This window comes from Calypte anna, chromosome 1 (assembly GCF_003957555.1).
Source record: "Calypte anna isolate BGI_N300 chromosome 1, bCalAnn1_v1.p, whole genome shotgun sequence".
Lineage (NCBI taxonomy): Eukaryota > Metazoa > Chordata > Aves > Apodiformes > Trochilidae > Calypte > Calypte anna.
In genome coordinates this window covers 194927745-194950440 of record NC_044244.1, presented here as the reverse complement: position 1 = coordinate 194950440, position 22696 = coordinate 194927745, and the positions used below count along the sequence as shown (strand labels likewise).

At 43.1% G+C, this 22696-nt stretch overlaps 1 protein-coding gene across 1 annotated transcript in view; it reads left to right on the top strand.

Annotated features, from left to right (window-relative positions):
* Positions 1 to 17298, top strand: part of ACER3 (alkaline ceramidase 3) — a 66132-nt gene extending 48834 nt beyond the window's left edge. The window contains exons 7-11 of the mRNA XM_030449413.1: positions 659 to 717; positions 4616 to 4717; positions 8316 to 8420; positions 10307 to 10352; positions 10580 to 17298. Coding sequence (XP_030305273.1) covers positions 659 to 717; positions 4616 to 4717; positions 8316 to 8420; positions 10307 to 10352; positions 10580 to 10633 — 366 coding nt within the window. The 3' untranslated portion in view covers positions 10634 to 17298. The remainder of the gene's footprint in view (positions 1 to 658; positions 718 to 4615; positions 4718 to 8315; positions 8421 to 10306; positions 10353 to 10579) is intronic.
* The last annotated feature ends 5398 nt before the right edge of the window (positions 17299 to 22696 follow it).

Sequence of the window (22696 nt, the reverse complement as noted above, 5' to 3'; positions counted from 1 at the left end):
TCAAATTCATCAAGTCTACAATGAGCAAGATTTTGCTCCTGGATCTTTTCAGAGCATGCTGCCTGCCCACTGTATAATTAGATTGAATCCCAGCAATCTGTAATAGTTGGGTTTAAATACTTCCTGGAAAGTTTCTCCCATACCATAGTGGTGCTCAGTGTGGGCAGAATTCACAGTCAATTCAGGTGTTTTGTTTCAGGAAAAAATATTAATCATCTGTCAGTGAAAGGAATAGAGCTTTCAAGAATGGTTTTTGCTGATGCTTATGCAATCCTGGGATAAAATGCAGGGATACAGGAGAGCTGATGGGAGTTGGTTACAGGTTTGGGCTCAGGATGCTTGCTGAGTGCCACCTAGTGTGTGCTTTTTATTTCAAAAACCAGCAGCTTTACACAACTGACTTCTCCTGTAATTGCATGAAAGGGCATGGTTCATAATCAGACTTTTATTTGCAACTTTTGTGGAAGAATTTCTGGAGAAGAAGTTAGAGGGGTTACTGTTTTCCTAAGGTTAATAAATAAAAATAAAATAATAAATAAAAATAACAAATAATAATAATAAATAAAAATCAGCAGAGGCTTCAAAGTCTTTACTCCTGTAGTGTTTTATAAAGTCTCTTGAATCCAGCTGCTTAATTTTTTTATCTTTTTATTTCCAGATCATGTATGGAACCCTGGTTTCCATTATAGTTCTACGTTCTGTTTATATAGTATTATGGTAAGTAACCATTGTAAGATAGAACTTGGCATTTGCACCTCTCTTTTTGGTGGGTTTAACATGGAAATTGGCAGTGGCAAAATTTCTTTTGCTGTGTATATAGTGGTAGCTCCTTGCAAGGGAATGCCTCAATTTTTTTGAAGGCACTGAGAAAACATTAAACAAAACCAAGACCTCTACAACCAGGATCAGTGTTCAGTGCCAGGTGTTCTGCTGATGGCTTCAGCTGTTTGCTGAGATCTCAAGGGGAATGAAGTTTCTGTGTTGTTATTACTGGGTAACATGTGAAATCTATTGCCACTGATTTATATTTTCCTTTCCTATTCTCAAAGATCTAAAATTCAAAAGTAAAAGATAACACAGAAGGTTGAATAATAGTTTTTCCTTACAGTTTTGACTGGGTAAAATCAGCACATTATGGAAATAAAAACTAGTAAGAAAAACCAAAAAGGTATTAGAAATGTAAGGTATTAGAAGCCTTAGAATTATCAGAGCAAAGACTTGGTGAGTTCGTGTGAAGAAAAAGGGTTTGAATCAGTATTGGAGTGAACACAGGACTCAGGGACTCAGCTGGTTGCCCCTTCCTGTCTCTCCCCTATGAATAGTTGATGTTCTCATGTGTTTGGGGATTGCTCCTGAAAATTACTGATTTCTCTTCACTGTCTTCACTTTGTGCTTTTTGTTACTTTGTTTTGAGTTACACATCTGTCTTTTTAGGAGCACAAAAAAGAACTTAATAAAAGATGTGAATATAAAGTAGATTGATTGAATCACCTTCCAATTGCAATCTTAGTTCATTTGGTTTAACATTCCCCAAGAAATACCCACAGACCAAGTCTTAAATGTTCACAGACTTAAAACTGACAGTGTTGCTTATGGCATAAGAAACAATAATCAATTTAAAGGCACTTTTCAAACCCATGAACATGGAAATTCTGATTGTAATATAGGGAACTTAAGCTGATACAACCTTCACTCAGTTCCAAGGGAAACTGTATCAAATAAAGTTCAACTAATTTTGATTTTGTTCTTAGACAGGGATTTAGCACAGTTCTAAACACTTAAATTAAATTTCTTCCTGTCTGCATAGACAAACCCTGGGCTCTGCTGTCTTTCCAGTTCTGCACATTCCACATGCTTGTGAATTCTCATTGTTTCTGTGCATTTCAGCACTATCTATAGCATCAACATCCTTCCTCCCAGGATATCATTCCTTGTTTTCCTCTAGCAAAGTGTGTTCAGAAGTTCCACCTCCTGTTTTCTTCAATTCTATGGTTTTGGAGTATATTTCCTTAATTATTAATAATTCCTTAGTTTCCTCCATCACTTCTTTACAACATGACCCTACAAAAACTTGCTTCCCCCCTTGGTTATATTATGGCTAGCAAGTTGAAGTGGGGAGAGAAGTAGGCTTATAAACTACTTCTAAATTTTAACTAAACTCCTGCTAATTTTAAATTTTGTTCTGTTAAAGAAGCTGCACCAACCCAAAGGACCCTTTCTTTTTTCTAACAATGAAGTTCCCAGCCACACTTTAGGATTTACTTCCTCTTCAGTGCTAAAACATATTCCTGTCTCTCCATTGATAGTGCTGCCACTTATCCAAACCAGTTTCAACTTCCTTGTCACATAAAGTTAAGGGTTGGAAGGGACCTCAAAAGATTACCTAGTCCAATGCCCCTGCCAGAGCTGATTTCTGCTCATTTTGTTTCCTTCTTCCTAAATGTTTTTCTTTCCTCTTGTATTTTTTAGTGCAGGGCTTGAACTCACCCTGAGCTTAGAATAAGAATCTCAAATTATTCCTTCCTCCTCTCCTCATCATTTGTTGCTGCTTCTGCCTCTTTCTCCCCCACTTTTTTCATCTCTTTCTCAGGTCTGCTCCCTTCCCAAGATGACAACCTGGCAAATGTTGTTCTCTTTTCACAGAGCATGTTTTCCATTAATAAGTGATGCCAACCCTTCTCTCATTTCTTCACAAAACAACACCATTTATTCCCTGAGCAATTCAAGCTATAATTACCTAATTATCAGCATTCACAACATAGCATTTAGTGCTCCTCCATGTCCTGGCCATGCTTGTGTCTCTAGAACTGAGTTGGGAATATCACAGTGTTGTCTCTACCAGGTACCATGTGGTTGCTCTCTGCATTTATTAGACCAAACAAGTAATAATTTAATGACAGCTTTTTAGCATTGGTATTTGGTTTGCTTTTGGACTTCTCTTACAAGTGGGAAAGTAGCAAATTCTATCAATTTCCATGTAGGAAATTTACAGTTCCTTGTTCCAACCTGAATGCAGATAGTGGGGATACATTTATTAATGCTGCAGGTTATTGGCTGTGATTTTTCAGTGCGTTTCCCATATCCTCAAGAGGATTTTTTCCCCTCCCTAAATGAAATGGACATTTTGCCATCCTCAGTAGCACTCAGTGATAAAATCCAACATGAAACTTCTGTTTTATAAAACCATTCATCTAATTAGCTGTGGGCTGTGGTGGTCTGCATTCACAAAAGTCTACAGACATTTTGAAAGACCTCATTTAAGCAGGTCCCCTAGTATAGTGATATCATATATTGGAAAAGAGCCTCTTCTTTGTCCTAATTTGTAACATAGCTGTTTTTTAACCAAAAGATTATACATGCAACTGAAGAATTAGAAACTTTCAGCCAGCTTCAGTTTTCCCACACACTTATCATAGAATCATAGAATTGGCTGGGTTGGAAGGGACCTCAGAGATCATCGAGTTCAACCTTTGTTGCACTACTGCTGCAGTTCCCAGCCCATGGCACTCAGTGCCACATCCAGTCTCTTTGGAAATATCTCCAGACACGGAGAATCCACCCCTTCCCTGGGCAGCCCATTCCAATGCCTGATCACTCTCTCCGTAAAGAAATTCTTTCTAATCTCCAACCTAAACCTCCCCTGGCACAACTTGAGACCATGGCCTCTTGTCTTGCTGAGAGTTGCCTGGGAAAAGAGACCAACCCCCCCCTGGCTCCAACCTCCTTTCAGGGAGTTGCAGAGAGTGATGAGGTCTCCCCTGAGCCTCCTCTTCTCCAGCCTCAACACCCCCAGCTCTCTCAGCCTCTCCTCATGGGGTCTGTGCTCAAGTCCCTTCACCAGCCTGGTTGCCCTCCTTTGGGCCTGCTCCAGCACCTCAATCTTCTTCCTGAGCTGAGGGGCCCAGAACTGGACACAGGACTCAAGCTTTGGCCTCACCAGAGCTGAGCACAGGGGCAGAATCCCTTCCCTGGACCTGCTGGCCACGCTGTTCCTGATCCAGCCCAGGATGCCATTGGCCTTCTTGGCCACCTGGGCACACTGCTGGCTCCTGTTCAGCTTCCTGGCAATCCAGGCTCCCAGGTCCCTTTCTGCCTGGCTGCTCTCCCACCACTCTGTCCCCAGCCTGGAGCTCCCCATGGGGTTGTTGTGGCCAAAGTGCAGGACCCGGCACTTGGCCGTGTTGAACCTCATCCCATTGGGATCATCCTAACTCTCCAGTCTCTCCAGGTCCCTCTGCAGAGCCCTCCTGCCTTCCATCTGATCCACACTCCCCCCAGCTTAGTGCCATCTGCGAATTTGCTGATGATGGACTCAATCCCCTCATCTAAATCATCAATAAAGATATTGAACAGAACTGGGCCTTGTTTTTGGAGAGTTCAGTATTTAGTAAAACATTTAAAAGACCAATCTTGAGTGTGAGTTTGAGAGGGAAGGAGGTAAAATGCAATTCTGAAAGAGATGAGACTTGAAGTTGAGGTTTCTCCTTTTGGAAAAAAAAATATGAGTAAATTGATAAAACAGATTGTATGTAATAGTATTTATGTGTGTTACATAACAGAATCTACCTTTAAAGAATCTTGAACTAAACTTTGCATTATTTCTCTCTCTCTCTAGGGTATATCCATGGCTAAGAGGTCTAGGCTATACATCTTTAACTGTATTTTTAATGGGATTTTTTCTCTGGAATGTGGACAACATTTTCTGTGATAAATTAAGGTGAGTTCTTTTGCTTTGGATAGCTCTTAAAGGTTTTTAGCATAAAGTTCCTTTTTCTTCTGTGCTGTACATTCAAGTCTATCTCATGATATGTATGATATGCTGCCTCTAAGACATTCACAAGGGGTTTATCCAGTTTGCTCATGACTTGATTCATCACTCAACACTTCAACTTTTTTTTAAACTCATGAATAGATTTTTAAAATAATTGATATTTCTCTTTAACTGCAAGTTAAATTGAGAGAAAGTAATATAATGGAAGTAATTTTGAGGATCTGTGGCTTACTAAAGCGTGCTGTTCACAATTGATTTGATCTGTGATTTCATTTTTTTTGGTTTCTGCTCTTGCTGTTTCTCAGGAAAATATCAAAAGCAGTCGTTCTGCAAGTTAAAATCTATTGCAATGTATCTGCCACCAATAAACAGCAGCTGGTTGGGGATATTACAAAAAAACAGTAACTCTGAGCCAAGTGATTGTGCTGGTAACAGGCAGGAAGGAACCTTAAAGCTCATCTGGGCTGGGACACCTCCCACAGCCCAGGTTGCTCCAAGCCCCATCCAACCTGGGCTGAGACACTGCCAGGGATGGGGCAGCCACAGCTTCTCTGGGTAACCAGTTGAAAGAATTTCTTCCTAAGGTCTCATCTAAATCTCCCCTCTTTTCAGTTTGAACTACCTCATTTAGTTTAAAAAACTCATCTCTTAATACCTGTTCCTCTGCAACTGGACAACTGCACCTTTCTTTCTTTCACCTGGTTGTGATGCTTGTGTTTCACCACAACCTGAAGGAGACAGAAAGGTTGATGCCAGCATCCAGAAAATCCATCCTTGCCTAACTGACATGCTGTCATGCTTCTGAATCTGTGGTGTTCAGAACTGTCCTAGTAGGTTGGTTTGTTGGGGTCAGATCATAGTGTGCTCTAAAGGAATCTGGTGTTTTCCATCTGTCCCTTTTGGCTCTGTAATCCTTGCACAGAGTTTGGCCAGTTGGAAGTTAACCCCAACAGAGTTCAGAAACTTCTTTTTTTTTTTTTTTTTTTTAATAGAGTTGAACTGAATATAATACCCAGTACCAGAAACATTTGGTACAGATGGCATAGAAAATTTATTTGCCAACATGAGTGGGTGGGTATGCAGGGATTTTTCAAATACTGGCATCAGGGTTGCTTTTTGCAGCTGCATCACATCACTGGTGAGATTATAACCCCCAGTTCACTAAGCCTGGTGAGCTGCTGCAGGTCCATGGGGCTTTTGGAACTTCTTCCTAGACTCAAAGATCACACCAGCTGCAGAAACACATTTTTCCATCCTCAATTTGCAAAGAGGGAAAAAAAAAAAAGTATATTTCCTATAATACTTGCTTGGTGAAGGTGCTGGGAAAAAAATTGTTTACAAGCTTTAATCAGGTGTTTGCAGAACCTTGAATTTCTCCAGGTGGTATTATAACTCAAAGCTCTGGAGAAAATATATTCTGTTTGCTTGTAATTTCTGTATTCTCTGAAGATCTAACTTATGAATCATCCACCCACTTGCTCTTTTTGGTTTTAGTGTTCAAAAATTGTATGTTAGTTCAGTTTTTGTTTTTTCTCTATTTCATTAAATATCAACCTTTTTTAAAAGAACAAAAACAACAACAAAAAACCCCCACACCACATCTGTAGCAGTCAGCTTCCCTGGTTGGTTCCATGGACTTCTGAACTTGAGCTGTGAGATTTCCTGCCTTCTAAAGGCTGAGGGGCTGTGCCAGGGGGACAGTCTCTGTGTTCCACTATGTCATTCCCAGGCTGTCTGAATCAAAGCTCTGTTCATATTTGTAGCTGAGAAGCTCTGAAAAGTAAGCAGGAGTTCAGGGAGTAGCATTTAGCCTGTGGGACTGAACCCTACAACATCAAGCAGTAAAAAAGCCTTGCAGAAGCTGCAGATTTTTCTGCCTTAAGAATCATAGAATGGTCAGGGCTGGAAGGGATCCTTGTTTTCTCTCTTTTGTTTTGACTAAATGTGGAATGAAGGTCAAAAAAGAAGACAGATACTCCCCCATCAGCCAAAATAGTTGTTATCTGTAGAAGCCCAGTGAGCAGAAGGAACCAGGGTACTGTAGTTCCTTCCCTTTCTCCATCTGCATCCCTTTACATCTGGATCAAGTGGATCAAGGGTTGGACTTGATGATCTCTGAGGTCTCTTCCCACCCAGTTGATTCTATGATCTTCCCAAGAAGCTCACACTCCATAACTCTGCCAAATACAAAGGATGTAGACAGGGTGTTTCAGTCCTTCAACTTTGCTTTTTGACTGCTCACCCATTTTGTCCCTGTACAAGAGAGAAAGACAAACTAAGCTTCCAGGGAGTGAAGAACAGATGCTGTGACAAGTGGCCATGTCTGATGGCTCCAAGTTTCACAAACCTTAAACTCATCCTATGGACAGCAGCGCACTGGATTTTGGAAAGGTGAATGGTAGAAGCCATTTGGGACTGTGGGATGCCATTAATGTATTCCCTGAAATCTCAGTCCAGACACTAAGCTGGGGGGGAGTGTCGATCAGCTGGAAGGCAGGAGGGCTCTGCAGAGGGACCTGGACAGACTGGAGAGTTGGGATGATCCCAATGGAATGAGGTTCAACACGGCCGAGTGCCGGGTCCTGCACTTTGGCCACAACAACCCCATGGGGAGCTCTAGGCTGGGGACAGAGTGGCTGAGAGCAGCCAGGCAGAAAGGGACCTGGGAGTCTGAATTGCCAGGAAGCTGAACAGGAGGCAGCAGTGTGCCCAGGTGGCCAAGAAGGCCAATGGCATCCTGGCCTGGATCAGGAACGGCTTGGCCAGCAGGTCCAGGGAAGGGATTCTGCCCCTGTACTCAGCTCTGGTGAGGCCACAGCTTGAGTCCTGTGTCCAGTTCTGGGCCCCTCAGCTCAGGAAGGAGATTGAGGTGCTGGAGCAGGTCCAAAGGAGGCAACTGGGCTGGTGAAGGGATCCAGCACAGACCCTATGAGGAGAGGCTGAGGGAGCTGGGAGTGTTGAGGCTGGAGAAGAGGAGGCTCAGGGGAGACCTCATCACTCTCTCCAACTCCCTGAAAGGAGGTTGGAGCCAGGGGGGTGTTGGTCTCTTTTCCCAGGCAGCTCTCATCAAGACAAGAGGCCATGGTCTGAAGTTGTGCCAGGGGAGGTTTAGGTTGGAGATTCGAAAGAATTTCTTTCTGGAGAGGGTGATCAGGCATTGGAATGGGCTGCCCAGGGAAGGGGTGGATTCTCCATGTCTGGAGATATTTCCAAAGAGACTGGATGTGGCACTCAGTGCCATGGTCTAGCAACCGCAACGGTGGTTCAGGGGTTGGACTCGATGATCTCTGAGGTCCCTTCCAATTCAGACAATTCTATGATTCTATGATCCTTTCTTTGATGAAGAAATGTGTGCTTTCTCTAAATATGTAAAACCCCAGTTTGCTCACAGCTTTCTGTCCTGGCAGGATGAAAGCCTGACTTCATGAAGCACATCCCTGAGAGACAGAAACAGCATCATGTGGTCTGAGAGTGATGCACAGGGATTTGAGATTCCTTAGCTTGAAATAAAAAAAAACATTTCATGGTGTTTTCCTTCTTACAGAGCACTACGAGAGCAGTTGCCTCCTCTTGTGGGAGCTGTGACACAGTTTCATGCTTGGTGGCATATTCTCACAGGTCTGGGTTCTTACCTTCACATCCTGCTAAGGTAGGAAATGTTTTTAAAACTGGACACTCCTAAAAAAAAACCTCTGTGGACTTTTCCCAGCTTCAGATTACTTCAAAGTGTTTTAACAACCAGAAGAGTAGGAAAATTTTCACAGACGACCTTCAACAAGACAAGAGGACACAGTCTTAAGTTGTGCCAGGGGAGGTTTAGGTTAGATATTAGAAAGAATTTCTTCACGGAGAGGGTGATTAGGCTATGGAATGGACTGCCCGGAGAGGTGGTAGATTCTCCGTCCCTGGAGACATTTAAAAAAAGACTGGATGTGGCACTCAGTGCCATGGTCTAGCAACTGCTCCGGTGGGTCAAGGGTTGGACTAGATGATCTCTGAGGTCCCTTCCAACCCGGCTAATTCTATGATTCTATGATTCTATGAAAATGACTTCTTACTAACCTGGTGGGAGTTTTGCATTTCTCTTTGCAAGTGGTCCAAAAACTGATCTAAAGACTCCAAAATATAATTTTATTTTGAAATAATCTTGATTCTTCAGAAAAATGCAGTTCAGAAATGGGTACCCTGTAGCAGTTACACTTTCAAATAGTCTTGCAATTTATTAATTTCAAGATATCAGCTCTTAGTACCTTTCTCTTCTTGAGCAGCAATCCTGAAGAGTTTAAAAATGTTTAATTTTAGAGGCAAACTAATCCTTTTGCTGTCCTTCCTGTAAACTAGGAGGCATTATGCTACAGAGCAGAAAGGTGACAGCTGAAGTGGTTGGAGCAAAGCTTGTCTCAGAAGTGCAGGGTAGAAGAGAGCCTGAGATAGCAGTCTGCAGCCCACAGATTTTTCTGGTTTTGCTCTTTACCACCATCTAGTGGAACCAGGAACAAAAATAGATTTTTAAGGTGAAATCTGAAGAATTTCTGGAGCTTTTTTATTATGTAATGACATAATGTGTAACAGAGTTGTTCTAGGTTGAGAAAACTTTATTGCCTATCAGTTTTTCTGTGTCTTCTTTTTTTGTCAGATGTTAAAATAGCTACTAAAAGAAAAATGCAAGGAAAATAAGTACATTTCCAGTAGCTATTTTAATAGCTTTTAAAATACATATCCATATATGTATAATTGTATATATATATACACATATATATATGGATGTGTGTCTATACATACCTTTACAAATATATCTATATTAAATAGTGCCTGGTATGTGTAAAACAGTTGTTCCATTTTGACTGGCAGGTTGTCTGCTGCCCTAAACAGTTTCAGATAATCTCTTGAAGAAAATTCCTTAAAGAAAGCAAGCTGATACAGACAGTTTGGATACCACAGCATGCTGCAAAGAGAAAATAATTAGGGTTTGCATCCTCTAGCCCTTGGAGAATGTGTAGATGCCTGATTTTTCACTCCTACCCCAGTGAACCACATGCTTTCTCTGCAGTAGTTTCTGGGTTTTTTCCTCAATCACATAGTGGCATCACCTTTATCTGCTTAAAAAAATGAAGGTCATAGATAGGAAAATATTTACTGAGGGGAGAACATGTATAGGAACTGAACTGAGATAAAGAATATCTGTGTTGTTTCCCCACCCCCTTAACATCTGCTATTTTTTGTGGTAGTAAATTTCATTCTTCCAAAAGGACAGGCTCTGGTCACTCTTTAGTCTTTTCCATAGTGGAGAGAGAATTCTCTGAATTTCTCCACCTCCCCATAGGTGGTAGGATAGATTAGTTTGTTAATCCTAGACCAGCACAAAGGGATTTATTGTAACCTAATGGCTCCTATTTTATGTAAATCTAGGCAGACTGGGTAGCTCTGCAATCACAGAAGCAATTCTTTCCTAGTGGGAAAGTAAAACTGTGATTATTACATCATTATTATTTTCTATGCATGAAATTCTAAGCATCTTTTTCTCCTTTTCCTCAGTTTATACACAAGGACACTTTTCCTGAAACACAGGCCAAAGGTGAAGGTAAGCAACCAATATTTGTTGTTTATGGATGTCCTGCAGCAGTCAGATATCTTTTGCTTTCAACTTGCATTGAAGCTCACTGATAATGCCTCTTAGGCTGTATCTTTGCTTTCTGCTTCAATCCCAAGAAACGTAGCCAAAATAATGTTTAACAGTGTTCAGTTTCTGTTCCAAGAGCTTTAATATTCCAGGAAATGTTTCCTCTCTTCCTGTTTATCTTTTAACAGTTTGTTTTTGGAATATGGCCTGTTCTTCTTGTGGAGCCACCCAAGAAACTTTGACCAAGACCTGGGCAGTCACACACCCATCATCCAGCCTGGCTGAATATATCAATTCAACAGTTACAGAAGCTGAAGTGTCAAAATTATGGATCAATTCAAGTACCATTGCTCTAAAAAGGACTTTTTTTTTCTGTGTCACTAAGCCAGCCAGCTGGAACAGAACAAAGAGTTGGCTGACTAGGGAAATAATGTTTAGTACAGCTTTATTCTAAGTTGTTAAAACAAAGATTAAGACACAATATTTTTATGTATATATTGTATAGCTGATGATACAGAGCTAATATTTCGTGCTGGTCACAGAAAACTAACCATTTTTGAAGTGGTTTGCAGATGTTTTTTCATTCAGTTGTTCTTTCTGTGGTTTAAACAAATATTAGTAACTGAATGACAAAACCAGGCCATTGCTGGCCAAGCTGAGCATTTGTGTGGCCTATAGTGAACTGAATGCTTAACCTGAACTACTTTAATCTTGCACTTTTATACAATTAATGAAGTATGTAATGATTGATTTCGGCCTTTATTCTATCTTGCTTTTCCACAGCCTCCTTTGCAATTCCTATGTTAAGCAGAACGGTTGGGATTCCTGTGCCATTTGGGTTTTTTTTTTTGTACCAAGCTTCCATTTTCTCTTTAGTCCAACTGAGGGACATCGTGGAGAATGTTCCACGGTGTGGCAGGCAGAAGACACTTTAAATTAGTGAAGCATTATTAGGATTTTTAGTTGTGTGTGACCAGTGATCCATCAGGAGACTTCAGGCTGACTGTATAAATACAAGAAACACTTTTTTTTATTATTTTTTTAATAATTGTTACTTACATCCCTCCCTTTCCTAAGCCTTGTTTATTCCCTGTGTCCCATTCATGCTCCAGATTGACAAACACCTTAGATGTGTGCTAGTTCAGCTTTCAAATTATCTCTTTCCCTTATTTTACAAGTCTTAAATATTGGTCTGGCTCTCAGAAGCATCTTCTGATTTAGAAATAGGAAGAAGGAGTAAAGATCAAGATTGAAATTGAGGATGTCCCAAAATATAATCAGCAGCACTTTGCTTGCTTTTAATCTGTCCATCACATGGTTATTCTGTGGAAAGTTGACCATCATTTTTAAACCAGACTTTGGGAATTAATCTAGAGGACAAATCCTCTGCTTTCTGCATTTTTGTCTGCCCAGCTGATGAAAGTGAATAACTAAGCATAAAAAAACATTGAACTAACACAGTTTTTCAGAGTATACCTCATGTTGGAGGCTGTGGGTTTGACTCTACAGATCTTCAGTCTGTCTCTGAGCCTCCTAGCTGCCATGCTATGCAATTTTTATCTGCTTTTGATATTCTGAGGGATTTAGCCTTCCTGCTATGAAGGAAAAAAGGGAAAACACTCAGACTGATTGGAAATCCCAGCCTATATTGATTTAAAAGATGCCCACAGCAGCAAGTGGGGGCAATGTAGCTATCAAGCAGTCTCCCAGATCACAAAGCCCCAGCTGGTGAAAGCTTTCTTGCTGCAACTGCTGCAAAAGTTGGGCTGAAATTTGATTGTACAATCAATGCTGACTAAAATGGTCTCCTCCCTTTGATATCTTTTTTTTTTTCCTGTTTGAAGTTTAGCTGCACCCCCCCTGTCCATCAGTAGCATTCCTACTTCTGTACTCCTGATAAAATTGTGGCTTTTGGAACGTGACTGACCCTGGACTCTGGGGATTAAACAGACCCAAGCTCAAGGCTAGAGGAAGATACTTAACCTTGAGTGAGTTCAGTGAGGTTTAAGCACATACAGATAGCAGTGCATTTCAACCTGTAAACAGCAAACCACTGCAAAGAATGAAAATTTTAAACCAGATTTGTTTTCAGTGGGTTCCAGTTCCATAGCCAAAGTCAGCATCCATGTTGGGAAATGTGAGTGATCTTCAGACTGCAAGATGTTGGAATAACCAGAGTAAAAGTAGGAAAATGCTGTCTTGAATCAAGTGTCTTTTATTATCCAGAAGGATAAAGAGATTTGAGAAGTGTTTTTAAAATGTAGCTTAAAAATAAGTGCCTGCCTATTCACCCCCAAGCTCTCTCAAGCATGCTTCTTGTACACTGTATCTGATTTTCTTATTAATATGTTTACAATGGTTTGTAAGTTAGAGACAGAGTCCCATAGCAGGAGCAGTGCAGCAGCAGGACCTATCAGCAGTCACTTGTGACACCTGCTAGGTATGGTATTACTTAAAAAAAAAAAAAAAATGAAGAAAAACTTTATTTTAGTGGCCTTAGTTTTGTTACTGGAGGATCTGGGAGCTCTCTTTGGTTTCCCTGTGATTGCTGAAAAGCTGCTTTCTATTTGATAAGACATCTCCACAGTGGTCAATTTTAAAGAAATTTATTGATTCTTCTACACATTTGCAGCTCGTGTATGTTTAGATTCAGATCTTGTTGAATTAAATTGTCAGGATTTAAAAAAATTGGAAAAGCACTTGATTTAGTTGGATGCTGCTGTTAGCTTTTCACTCACATACCATTTGTCACTGATGTTTTTACCTTTAAAAAATCTGTGGATTGGCTTCTTCCTTCATTCCAAATGACCAAAACCATGCACACCTCTACCACCCTTCCAGCAGCCTTTCTTTCACCTTCTGTTAGACTCTGAAGAATGTAATTAATGTGTGTATCCTTCCAAGCTTAATTAATCCAAACTTAGAGGTGCTTTGGTTTCACTGCCTTACTGATCTTGTGAGTGATATTGAAAATGGCAAGCCAGGTTTTAACTGCAGGTCACTTGAAATTCAGACTGCCTATTCTGGTGCCTGCAGAGACATAACATCCTTGTTCCTGTGATGTGTTAAATGTCTTTTAAATTGCTTTTTATTTATATCATTTGTATGACAGGCTGATGTTTTTTCTACAACCCTTAGAACAGCACACCCCAAACTTTTCTTGCACTACATCTTTAAAGGTGGGTGATTTTTGATGCTGTTTTTTGAGTAGGATTCAGAGCACATTTACTTTAAAGGGAATTAGGGAAGTAGGAGGTGTTGTTTCATATCAATCCTTTGTGATGTGTTGGACAGACTTGGTAGCAATGAACTCTTTAACACCCATGAAGAACCAGAAAATCTGCCACCTTACAACCATCATCTTGGCACAAAGCAGCAAGGAGTAGTTCTGCAGACTTGGGAGCTGAAAAATTCCTCTTTGGAAATCAAAGTAAAACCATCAAATTCCTCTCCCAGTATGGATCAACACCAAACCTTATACCAGGAATTTTTCTGGATACAGGTCAAGAAATACATCATTCAGAACTGAAGAGAAGACAGAAGAAACAGAAATCTGTGCCATCAGGATGAATCTCATCAGTGTTTTGAAGACAGTGTTGTTAGCTAGCAGTGTTACTCATCTCTGGACTTCATTTTAATGCTTTTTTCTCTCAGCACAAGGAAGATGTGCTACCCACAAGTATTTAGAAGACTACCCTGTAGTCAGAATTGGAATATGCAGTCTGTCACCTACCAATCTACCTCTGTTCATGTATTTTACAATACCTGTGCCCTTAAATACACTGCTGGGATGTGCAGACAATGTTTTTATCCTCAGACCATGCAGCCCCTGGGGTGGCACCAGTGTTGGACTGATCCTTGGTTGATTGTTTATTCTCCATAAACATCCTGATTTGTTCAGTGCTGTCACTTACAGGTTGTGCTCAGTCTGCTGTGCATCTGTGGGCAGAAGTCTGGCTGCTTTAATAAGAGGTATGAGTAGGAGGACTTGAATTCAGGCAGGTAAAGTGAGACCTTTGGGGCAGTTCAGTTACATTTAGAGCTAAGATGCAAACAGGATGACTTTGTTTTATATGATTTTTGAAGAGGTGTGATGGCAAATACTGGTTTATAATTAGTTTTAATTCTCTTTCAATCTGATCCTGTGCTGTTTTGTTTGACTGGAGGGAAATACAGTGATTTGAAATCCAGGAGATTCTTATGGCTGTAGTGCATTTGCTTCTGACATTTGGTTTTGAGCAGCTGAATGAGTTTCTCAGCAAACTCCTCCATCTGAAACTCTTAGCAACAGAAAATTCTCCCAGTACCACAAGGGTTTCTCACAGTCCCAACCACCTTGTTGAGTCTGCATTCAAGATTTTTGGTAATACTATTTTGCATTTTGAAAAACTGTTTCTCCTTGTGGCTGTATTTTTGGCATTTGATAGCAGGTGGTGAAACCACTCATTAGAATGCTTCTCAGTGGAAAACTGCACTCCTGTTTTCTTCAGTAGACCTCAGAATCCAGGATCAAACCTTAATTTTGGCAGAACAATTTAAATTAACATATTCAGGTGAAATGGTTCACTTTAAAGAAACCCCACCTGCACTTTATAAGTAGGCAGTGGGAGATTTTAACCACAAAATACTGTTTAAATGCAGGAGTTCAGTATGAAGAGGGATTAATTCCTTTATTACCCAGAAGCAATAGCCAGAAGGAGATTAAAAATCTTACATGGAAAGGAATAACAAAAGATTAAGCACAGAATCCCCTGGTATTACATCACCCACCCTCCCCATAACTTCACTTTAGTAACAAATTTGGAGGTTTTGCTGTTTTATACATTTAACTTCCAGTGCTGAGTCTTCACTCTTTACCATAGAAATGCTGTAGACTCTGTTATATTGGCTTCATTGTAGATTATTCAGATGGTTTTTTTTTTTTAATGAGGGTGGGACTTGACACAGATTGTTTTGTAGAGGAATTAATCCATTCCCTACCCCTCTGGAATGTCCTCTGCCAGCTTTGGGAGTCCAGAGTGAAACTGCAGCTTCTTTACCATAGAAATGCTGTAGACTCTGTTATGTTGGCTTCATTGTAGATTATTCAGATGTTTTTTTTTTTAATGAGGGTGGGACTTGACACAGATTGTTTTGTAGAGGAATTAATCCATTTCTTACCCTCTGGAATGTCCTCTGCCAGCTTTGGGAGTCCAGAGTGAAACTGCAGCTTCTTTACCATAGAAATGCTGTAGATTCTGTTATATTGGCTTCATTGTAGATTATTCAGATGTTATTTTTTTTAGTGAGGGTGGGACTTGACACAGATTGTTTTGTAGAGGAATTAATCCATTTCCTACCCCTCTGGAATGTCCTCTGCCAGCTTTGGATGTCCAGAGTGTAACTGCAGGGAACATGCTGTGGAACTATTAAAGATTGGGTTTGGGTTTCTTGGTTCAGTTTCCCTCACTTCTGCTTACAGCTCCCAAGTGCCTGATCTCTCTCACAAGGTTTTTCTGAGAGCTGAGGCTTTTTTTTTCTCCTGGGGTCCATAATACAAGATCTTTGGTAGATAGGAGGTCAGTTTGTTTGGGTTTTATTTTTATTAAAAATTCTCCTCCAACACTCTTTTTAGTTGCTCCCCAGCAATGTAGTTATGCAGCACGTGGCTGCTTCTGCTTGATTCAGACTTGTGCCTGACTACCCCCTGTCCCTGATGCATCTCTTAAGATTTTTGGAAGCTGGTTGAGGGATTTAACCCTGCAACTGGTGTTTATTTTAGTGTCCATACTTCAACCATAAGCAGTGGGAGGGCACACCAGTCCAGCAAGCACTTTATGCAGAGCCCTGTTACTGGAGCTCCCAGCCAGATGCTCTGAACAGGACTGGGGATACAAGGGTTCCCATATACAAATTCTGGGGACAGGGTTGATGCCTGAACCTCTTACTTTACTTCAGAACTCTCTTTTTACTCGTTGAAAGTATTTAAATTTAATTAGCATATAATTGCAGGTACAAGCAGAACCAAGTTCACAATCCAGCTAATGCAAGACCCTAAACCAGTGCCTGCAAATTTTATTTTTTTTTTTGCACATATTTCACACAAGTTGAATCTGCCTCATGTTTAGAGCAGATTGTTGAGCTTTTAACCATGCAGAGATAAAGGATCTTTTCAATATTTGTCCACAGGAATATCTGTAAGCACAATCTCAGATTCAACCCTCTTTCCCCAAATCTCTGGAGTTTTTCGATGTGGCTCCAAAGCCAGCACTGAACAGACTGAGCTTTCACCCCTGCTCTTAGCAAAATGTGTCCCAAAATGTTGTCTAAAATAAAGCTCTGGCTTTATTTTAGAGGAGAGGAGTTTGGGTTGTGTGCATTATTGCTTCTTGGATTTTAGGAGAGAGTTTCAAGCAGCATAAGCAGTCCTTAAACTCCTGAGACTAAACAGGAACTGATTTTTCTCTTGATTTTCCAAGCTGATGTTGACTGTTGGACTCTGAACTGTGGCTGAATGTGTTGATGATGTTTACTGTCTTAGCAGATAACATCTGTCCACCTGTAAGGGACATGAAACACCCCACATGTGACCAAACTTTCTAACATTGACACTATTCATTGGGATGTAACATTTTTTTCTCCTGAAATTCAGTATATTGTTGCAGATGGATAATGACACTGTGACAGAGGAAGAGCAGCTGACCTGTAAAACACAGCTCTGCTGAGCAACACTTATTGACAATTTTGATATCTTGAACTGATTCTTTGTACCAAACCAGCTGGTAACTAACATTAGGCTTACCTGTATCAGCATATCTTGTTTTGCAAAGCTTTGAAATATCTAATGTATTTCATTTGTTATTCATGCTGCAGTCAAGCACTAATTTGAGTCTTTATAGTTAAAATTATTAAAGAATTTTGTTTTAAATACAGCTTTCCTGTCTTCTCTGACGTGTTTCCCTGAGTAGCAAGGGATTATCACCTGGGGAGCTGTGTACACTTCACCACAGCAGTAAATCTGCTCTGCTCTGGTGAGATGTCCCTGCAGGGCTGGGTCCCCAAAACAGGAAGGAAATGGAGTGTCCAGGGTTGGGGTGAACCCAGAGGAGGCCACAAAGATGCTCAGAGGGCTGGAGCAGCTCCGCCATGGAGCCAGGCTGAGAGAGTTGGGGGTGTTCAGCCTGGAGGAGAGAAGGCTCCAGGGAAACCTCAGAGCATCTTCCAGTGCATGAAGGGGCTCCAGGAAAGCTGGGGAGGGACTGACTTTACAAGGGTGTGTGGCAGCAGGGTGAGGGGGAAAGGTTTCAAACTGAAAGAGGGGAAATTTAGGTTAGATTCAGATCTTAGGAAGAAATTCTTTGGTGTGAGGGTGCTGAGCCCCTGTCCCAGGTTGCCCAAGGAAGCTGTGGCTGCCCCATCCCTGGCAGTGTCTCAGCCCAGCTTGGATGGGGCTTGGAGCAACCTGGGCTGTGGGGGGGGGGGTGTCCCTGGGCATGGCAGAGGGGTTGGAACTGGATGATCTTTAAGGTCCCTTCCAACCCAAAGCAGTCTCTGATTGGTATGACCTGCAGCCATCCAGGAAATACAGAAAGATTTTAAAATGGAAGTGTGGTTGGGTTTATTTTGAACTCCAGTGCAAGGCTCTGGGGTTCCCTGATCTTTTCTGCCTTTTCCTGAGACCTTTTCAGTGCTGGACCTTGCTGGGAGATGTAGGGCTGACAGTAACCAGTGTAGCATCTCCTCATCCTCAAAGGCCTTCCCTTTGGAAAGGGAATTCTGGTGTTTGGCACAGGTGGGAGAAGAAAAGGCAGGAGTTGGGTGAATGTGCCATCAGCTTAGAGCCTGCACTTTGCACATCCTTTACCTTTTCCTTTTCTGTTTCTTTCAGTGAGATTAATTCCTGCAGGGCAGAACTGCTCCAGGCAGAAACTGGGGACCAGTAGACACCCAGCAAGCCCCATCACCCCCCAGCAGTCAGGAGCAGGTAGTGACCAGCACTTATTTTCCCCTTTTTTTTTTCCCCAATTATAACTTTTTTCCCCCAGTTATTTTCTCTGGCAGCTCGCCCAGGTCCTACTCAAGAGACTCCATTTTCTCCTGCTCATGCAACTTTGTTTCTGAAGGATCAACCTTGAACTAAATATCTGGGGGCCAAACCCCAGGGCAGGAAACCTCAGAGCCAGTGGTGTAAATGTCTGGAGGAGCCAGTGCCACCTCCCCTGGGTGGTGCTGCACACTAAGGCACATCCAAGCTTGGCAGACACCCATTTCTCAGATGCTGGGCTGGGTGAAATCCAGCTTTGCATTTTGAGTTTGTGGCCAACCTAGAACCGAGCAATACTTTGTAATTTCCCTGGGGATAAAAACACTGTGGTTCTATCCAAGACCTCCTCCCAACCAGAAAATTCAATTTGGAGCTTGACAATTCCCTTTCAAAGCAGCAAAATTTACTTTCGACTTTATTAATTTCCAATTCCTTCTTCCCCTTTTGTTGGTTTTTTTTTTTCCCCTTGATGCAGCCTGGTCAAAGCACAAAACTGAAGCTGTGTATTTGCAACATTTTAATCCCTGCAGAGGAGCTGGCAATCCAGCCTGGACCTTTGGTGCATGATGATTTTGGAGAGAATGGAGTCATGACTGGAACTCTGATGGATCTGTCTCCACTGTGGGTTTTATGTGGCTCCTTTTTCCTGTTTATGTACCTCAAGCAGCCCAAGTGCTCTTGGTTCTTACCCAGAGGGACCAAGGACTTGACATGCTTGTGTTGAACATGTTGTCTTATCATAGAATCATAGAATTGGCTGGGTTGGAAGGGACCTCAGAGATCATCAAGTCCAACCCTTGATCCACTACTGCTGCAGTTCCCAGCCCATGGCACTCAGTGCCACATCCAGGCTCTTTTGAAATAGCTCCAGACACGGAGAATCCACCCCTTCCCTGGGCAGCCCATTCCAATGCCTGATCACCCTCTCCAGAAAGAAATTCTTTCCAATCTCCAACCTAAACCTCCCCTGGCACAACTTGAGACCATGGCCTCTTGTCTTGCTGAGAGTTGCCTGGGAAAAGAGACCAACCCCCCCCTGGCTCCAACCTCCTTTCAGGGAGTTGGAGAGAGTGATGAGGTCTCCCCTGAGCCTCCTCTTCTCCAGCCTCAACACCCCCAGCTCCCTCAGCCTCTCCTCACAGGATCTCTGCTGGATCCCTTCACCAGCCCAGTTGCCTCCTTTGGACCTGCTCCAGCACCTCAAGCTCCTTCCTGAGCTGAGGGGCCCAGAACTGGGCACAGGATTCAAGCTGTGGCCTCACCAGAGCTGAGTACAGGGGCAGAATCACTTCCCTGGACCTGCTGGCCACGCTGTTCCTGAGCCAGGCCAGGATGCCATTGGCCTTCTTGACCACCTGGGCACACTGCTGGCTCCTCTTCAGCTTCCTGTCAATCCAATCCAATCCAATCCAATCCAATCCTGCTATCTCCTGGCCTTATGCAAACCAAGATTTCCAACTAGGCAGAGGTCAGGTTTATGATTTGGTAGTCACCCAGCAGAGCTCAGGGTCCCCAGCAAACATTTTTCAGGGTCATCTGCTCTGTCTCTACCTCCCCTTCTCCAACAGTTAAGATGGGAAACGTGGGTTGTGTGAAGGGTTAGATTGGGGTGAAGCAGTGAAGACAGGAGAGACAGGCAGCTCCACCAGGGAGTGGGAAAATCAATCCCTCCCTGGCCTGGGAGGGAAAATCAACACAAGCAGAATGAGGAGAAATGTCTGGACTTGGCCTCAGTCACCTGAGAGGGGACAATGTGATGAGACCTGGAGCTCCAGGAGGTCCCTTGCATCCTAAGCAGAAACAGAGCTGGGATAATGTCCTCATTCACCTTCTGCCTTGGGAGGGACCCTGGGTGTTTGCCAACACATCTGAGTTGTGTGGAGCACCACATGTGATGGATAAACCAGCCCAACCTACAAGCAGGACCTCCACCAAGTTATTTCAGACCTATTTTGGTATCAGGATAGTTACCTCAGCATCCTGGTTCCTTAATTCCCTACCCAGGGTGAAACACCCCCAAGATCCAACACCCAAGGCTCTCAGTGCCTCCAGCATCCGAAGCAGCCAAAGCAAAACATCCAACTCCATCTCCTTCCCTGAGAATGACTTTGTCATTGGCATGCAGAGAGGCACACACCAGCTTCATGAAATTAGCAGTAATTAATGGCCCTGACACCCAGGGTAGAGCCAGCACAGGAACCAGCAGAGCTTCCTGCAGGCTGTACACCCCCAGCACAGCACCCAGCGACCTCTGGAGATGTGAAGGGCTCTGACTCCAGTGGTTTCTCCTCCTTGGGATCAGGCAGGTGAATGCTAATGAGCAGCAGCTCAGAGGATCCCACAGAAATGGAATTAATTAATTGAGTTACTCTGCTGATGTAAACTGATGTCAAAGCCCTGATATTTATGGGCTGGCAGAGTCGAGGTGATTTATGTGGCTGCCTCACCCCAGCATCGTTTTATCCTCAGAGCTGTGTGTTGACTCAGTGCCCAGCAGGAGAACTGAGTAAATTGGTTAAAATATTGCAGCACTGGAGAAGCCTAGGAAGGAGGCCAGTTTCCTCTACTCTGTTCTGGTGAGACCAGTGTGTTCAGTCCTGTGTCCAGTTCTGGAGTCCCCAGCATCAGAAGGACACAGAGCTCCTGGAAGGTGTCCAGAGGAGCCACTCAAATGCTCAGAGGGCTGAGCACCTCCCTGGGAAGCCAGGCTGAGGGATTGGGGTTGTTCAGCCTGGAGAAGAGGAGGCTCCCAGGGGAGCTTAGAGCAACCTTCCAATATCTGAAGGGGCTCCAAGAAAGCTGGGGGAGGGCTTTGGACATGGGGGGGTAGGGAGAGGAGAAGGGAACTGGGTTAAAAGTTGGAGAGAAAGGGGAGATTGAGGTTGGACATGGGGAAGAAAATCTTGAATTTGAGGGTGGGGAGACCCTGGAACAGGTTGAGAGAGTTGGGGGTGTTCAGCCTGGAGGAGAGAAGGCTCCAGGGAGACCTTGGAGCATCTTCCAGTGCCTGAAGGGGCTCCAGGAAAGCTGGGGAGGGACTTTGGAGAAGGGTCTGGAGGGATGGGATGTGGGGGAAGGGTTTCCAGCTGCAAGAGGGGAGATGGAGAGGAGATGGGAGGGAGAAATTCTTTGGTGTGAGGGTGCTGAGCCCCTGTCCCAGGTTGCCCAAGGAAGCTGTGACTGCCCCATCCCTGGCAGTGTCTCAGCCCAGGTTGGATGGGGCTTGGAGCAACCTGGGCTGTGTGAGGTGTCCCTGCCCATGGGGCAGGAACTGGATGGGTTCCCCCTGGATGCCCAGGGGGTTGGAACTGGATGATCTTTAAGGTCTCTTCCAACCCAAACCATTCTGTGGTTCTCTGATTCTCTTCCCAGGTAAGAGAAGCCATGACCAGGACAGCCAAATCCAGTCCCCACCTAGGCAAACCTGTCCAGGCCCATGGGAGTCATTGCTTACCTGGATCTGCTTCACTTAGAATCCTCCAAAGGTTTTGTTGTTCAATTTTTTGTTTTTCCTCTTCTATTTGTTTGGGTTTTTTCCTTTACTCTTCTAGGTTTGAAGATCTCACCTTGACTGGAATGAAAACAAGATTAAGTGCTGGTTCATAGAATCAGAGAATGTTGGAGGTTGGAAGGCACCTCTGGAGCTCATCCAGTCCAACCCCCCTGCCAGAGCAGGATCACCCAGGAAGGTCACACAGGAACACATCCAGGTGGGATCTGAAAGTCTCCAGAGAAGGAGACTCCACAACCTCTCTGGGCAGCCTGGGTCAGTTCTCCATCACCCTCACCCAAGAAGTTTCTCCTCATCTTGGGGTGGAACTTCCTATGTTCTACCTTAACCCCATTATTCCTTGTCCTGTTACTGGGCACCACTGAAAAGAGATTGGCCCCTTCTTCTTGCCCCCCACCCCTCAGATATTTATAGAGCTTAATAAAATCCCCTCTCAGCCTCCTTTTCTCCAGGCTGAACAGCCCCAGGTCTCTCAGTTTTATTTCATAGGAGAGATGTCCAAGTCCCTTCATCACCCCCATAGTTCTCCCTTGGACTCTCTCCAGTAGATCCCTGTGTTACAAGTTGAAAACCAGTAGCAAACCTGTGAGCAATGTCATCAAAGCAGAGCTGTCACAGAAGGGATATTTTTATTATCTGGAAAGCAAACAAACTCACAGAACTGTTCTGCCTGGAAGAGACCAGCTGCTGTTTCCTTGCTACTGGTATAAACTGGAGCAGGAGGGCTGAGGAACATTATGGAGTTGTTTCTGCTGATTTCTGGGCCACATC